The sequence below is a fragment of the Morone saxatilis genome, unplaced genomic scaffold (genome assembly GCF_004916995.1).
Source record: "Morone saxatilis isolate NCDOM2014 unplaced genomic scaffold, NCSU_SB_2.0 Contig1, whole genome shotgun sequence".
Taxonomy (NCBI): Eukaryota; Metazoa; Chordata; class Actinopteri; family Moronidae; genus Morone; species Morone saxatilis.
The window spans coordinates 2645180-2649638 of NW_023339651.1; the positions used below are offsets into that span (position 1 = coordinate 2645180).

The 4459-nt window shown below is 41.2% G+C and overlaps 1 protein-coding gene across 1 annotated transcript in view; it reads left to right on the forward strand.

Moving 5' to 3' along the window:
• The window catches only part of kctd2 (potassium channel tetramerization domain containing 2), a 6376-nt gene extending 2437 nt beyond the window's left edge, over positions 1-3939 (forward strand). The window contains exons 2-6 of the mRNA XM_035669911.1: positions 823-931; positions 1032-1120; positions 1300-1395; positions 2468-2593; positions 2982-3939. Coding sequence (XP_035525804.1) covers positions 823-931; positions 1032-1120; positions 1300-1395; positions 2468-2593; positions 2982-3011 — 450 coding nt within the window. The 3' untranslated portion in view covers positions 3012-3939. The remainder of the gene's footprint in view (positions 1-822; positions 932-1031; positions 1121-1299; positions 1396-2467; positions 2594-2981) is intronic.
• Positions 3940-4459: the final 520 nt, after the last annotated feature.

Here is a 4459-nt window from a genome sequence, read left to right on the forward strand (position 1 = left end):
TTTGTACTTTTTTTTTTTTTTGTGCCTGTAAGGACATAAAATAAATCTTAAATTGCATTTAAAAGGGTTTTAAAAAGTTTTAAATTTGACTTGCATCCAAACATGTCGCTTCTTGCTCCAGAAAACCAAGATGGCGACCCCATAACGCCAAACGGTAGTCCACAAACCAGCGGGCGACGTCATGTTGATACAAATATATCAGTGTTGGCTAAAATGAGCTGATCATGTTGGCCGATGTGTCTGTAATGATAATGAACGCATGCTTCTCCTCTCCAACATTTCTTTTTCTGGACGTTATCCAACTCGACATTTTGTAAATGATGGTCCCATTTAGGATTAAACAGATGATAAAGCGGCGTGTGCTTTAAGCATGGCATGTCCTCTCGTTCTCAGGACATAAAATAGTCCTGAAATAGCTTTTATAAGGGTCTTAAAAAGATCTTAAAAAGGTCTTTAAAAGGTCTAAATTTTATCTGGTAAAACCTGCGGAAACCCTGCATCCAAATATGATACAAATTCCAAATATTTTCTGTGGGGACTTACTGTTATTCTCTCCTTTATATGATTGTAAGTTTAATATCTTTGGGTTTAGATATTAAATATAGTCACTCTGGGCTCCAGAAAACCAACATGGTAACCCCCATAACACCAAACTGGGGGCTCTAAAACAGAAGTCCACAAACCACTGCCTGACGTCCCCGTTTGGTTTACCCTCTGTTAATACAAATATGAGTTCTAATGATAATGAACTTGTGCTTCTTTTTGTTTGTGAGGACAAAACAATCCTCCTCACTAATGTCAACCCTGATTGTGTTCCTACAGGACGACACAGGGGCCTACCTGATCGACAGGGACCCCACGTACTTCGGCCCCATCCTGAATTACCTCCGGCACGGAAAACTGATCATGGATAAAAACCTGGCAGAGGAAGGTACAACGTCACGCGGAGTCGTACCTGTCAGCAAAGATCAATCTACAGCATAGAGACCAAAACAATCGAGTCTAATGATCTTTTTTTCTTTATGTCTCAGGTGTTCTTGAGGAAGCAGAGTTCTACAACATCGCATCCCTGGTGAGGCTGGTTAAAGAGAGAATACGGGACAACGAGAACCGGTCTCAGGTACAGAGAACAAACTGATGGGAGCAGGTCAGACGGCCGAGAAAATAGAATAAATCTGTACAACAGACTTTCTTCCAGTCCAAATCTACCCAGAAATAACTCGTCATTGGTGTTTGTGCACAGATCGTTGATGTGGTTCTGTGTGTTTTGTGCGTCTGTGCTCTTGTGGCGTCCCTCAGGGCCCTGTGAAGCATGTGTATCGAGTACTACAGTGCCAAGAGGAGGAACTCACGCAGATGGTCTCAACCATGTCGGACGGTTGGAAGTTTGAGCAGGTGCAGAAAACGCAGCTCTTTTTTTTCTCTCTCTCATGTTTTAGTTTATGCTTTAGTGCTTTCAGAGCTTCAATTTGGAGTTAGGCTGAAAACATTTATCAGGAAATGAATGTAATTCTAAGATATTTGTTACTAAAAGGCAGTAAATTATTTAATCACACACAGGGCTGAGTGTCAAACCTTAATATTATTTTGGTTCTGACTTACGTGTCAATATCAGACTATTGGAAAAAATACTGTTAGTTATGTCTGTTGATATATTAGGCTACTAGTAATTATAATTGACTCTTTTTTTTTTAATTCATTTGCAGATTATTTTGTGTAAATTGTGTAAACTGTCATTCACAAAAACAGTCTAATACTCTGGAGCAGGCCAATATAATAATAGTATAATATTCCAGCCATATAAAGCAACTTCTAGCTGTAAAAAAGTGCCTGTTTTGATCGACATTATCCCCCCAAATATGCAAAAACATGACCGCAAACATTTACAGTCCTGTCTCTAAATGACCTAAATAGGGCTGTATAACTGTGAGGGAAACAATACTCTGGAGGTGAAGTCTTCAGATTGCTTGTTTTATGCAACAAACAGTCCAAAGATAAAAGATATTCAATTTATTATCACACTCTGAGAGACTATTAACACTTGGAACCACAACAGGAGCTGCAGCCAGTGAATTCTTGGCATTCTTGCCTAAAAAATGACTTAATTAATAAACCGAGTCAGATATGTTCTTCTGTACAAAGAATGGTGTATCTGCAGGATGGCCAACAGCGAGGTGTTTCAGTTCTCCATCTGATATGTGTAAATAAGGCTCAGACTTTGCATTTAGTTGCTCATATAGGGCTGCAGTTACAGTAATAACAACATTATATTCACACCTGTTAACATTGTGTTTAGTATGAAATGCCAACACAGTTTCTTTTTTTCATTTTATATCAACATCTTCCAATTTCTTTTGTCCAATCAAAAACTAAACCTAGAGATATAGAGAGCAAAAAATCCTCTAAAATCTTAAGAATTAATAGACATATATACATTTCTTCCATGTCTTTTCCTCTTTTTTTCCAGCTTATCAGTATCGGCTCCTCCTATAACTACGGCAACGAGGACCAGGCGGAGTTTCTATGTGTAGTTTCCCGGGAACTCAACAACTCCACCAACGGCATCGTCATCGAGCCCACCGAGAAGGCAAAGGTGAGCAACCAGTCTCTTCAAAGGGCAGTCTTCTCAACAATGTGTGTGTATTTAAAGTGTGATATAAATTATATTATTTTTTTAAAGGGTTATGAGGCAAAAAACGATGACCTACTGCTCCGAATGTGTATTAAGCTGAAAATTGTTCCAAGCAAAGGCACCATGTCCTCCTGTTTGAGGAACGTTGGATTAAAATCTCTCTTTTAGGAAATGACTGAGCCTTTATTTAAACAATAACTATATATTCATGAGCTCTGTTAAAATATTTAAGGGGGTTTAGGGCTGAGAGCCACAGACAGGGAGGAGAAGTCAGCAAGTACTGAGACGGCTCCAGCGTGAGACTTTAAGGGATTTCCTCTGACTCGTGTCTTCCTTCTTGTCCTCACAGATCCTTCAGGAGCGAGGCTCGCGGATGTGAAGAGACCCAGAACCTGAGCTAAATAACACTTAAATCGACAAAAACAAAACAATAACATGAACATTTTCTCCAGTTTTCATCAAGATCCATCAGTTTATTCTCCCTCCTCTCCCTCCTACCATCACCGCCATCATGGACCCCCTTCCCTTCCTCCTCTGGTGTGCCTTTCCACAGCGGGGGCTCCCCGACGCCCCCTCTCTCCTCCAGTGCTGCAACACGACCCCGACTTGTCTTCTCATTTCTTCTCCTCCCATCGCAGGCTGTGGGACACTTCATGGGGAGTTTAAAAGGGAATACAAGGGACCGGTTTTTCCTCACAGCAGCTTTTTTTTTGATGGTCAGTGTCACTGCGGTGCAGGCTACGGTGCTGATTGTAGCCCCTTATTATTATCAGTGGATGGAAGCCTAGCACAGAGCTACTACAAATCAATATCATCATCGTTATCATCGTCGCTGTTAACAGACAGGATACTTTCTCTCTCTCTCTCTCGCTCTCTCTCTCGTACACTTGGCTCTGTCGACTCAGCAGAAATCTCCTCAGGACTCTCACAGGACATAAAGGAATGAACACGACTCCACTGACTGAGCCTCTCTCTTTTACCCCGGGATCTGTTAACGGAGCGCCGCCGCTCGCCGCCTCTCTCTCCCTGCACTCCCAGACTCCTCGGGGGCTGACATCTGACAAACAAACCGAGGCGGAGAGGAACAACGAGACGAGCTTTCGCAGCTTTTCCTCCACTCTCTTGAGTCTTCAGAAACACCTTAAACCAGGTGGTCTTTACAAACGCCCCGTCTCGGTCCGGCACTGCGGCGTCCTACGCTCCTCCTGTTTCCGGGCTCGATCTGATTCTGTCCTCCCCAGGGAGAAAAATTTGGGATATTTCCGTGCAAAAGGAAACAAATGACTACAAAAAAAAAAAAAAAAAAAGAGACTACACCTGTGTACAATTTGTCAAGGCATGTGAGGAATCTATATAAATCTATATAGGCTACATGATGAAATTATATGAAAAATTTGAATGCAAATGGTGTAATTATTGATTTCTGTATCATAGTTGTCATATATTTACATATTCTGGTGGGTGAGTCTATTTAAACGATGGGAGAAAATATAATTTTTTGTTCATAACCTGTTTTTTTCCCTAAAGGTTTCCCACCTGGTAACATGGATGTGCCTCTCTGCTTTCTGTCCACGACTCAAATATCACAGTTTTTCAGCTGCACGTTTTCTGTAGTGTTCCTCAAAACAAAAACAAAACAAAAAAATGATATTTGTCAATATACGTTTTCTCTTAGATATCCTACTTTGATCTCTTGCATATCTTACAATTGTAATTAGGGATAAGGAAAACTACTGTCATTGCCATTTGTCCAGACAAGCGTGGCGTGGTTGGATTGGACTGTGGCCAGTTTGTATGCTGCCTCAAAACCCCTCTCTCTCTCTCTCT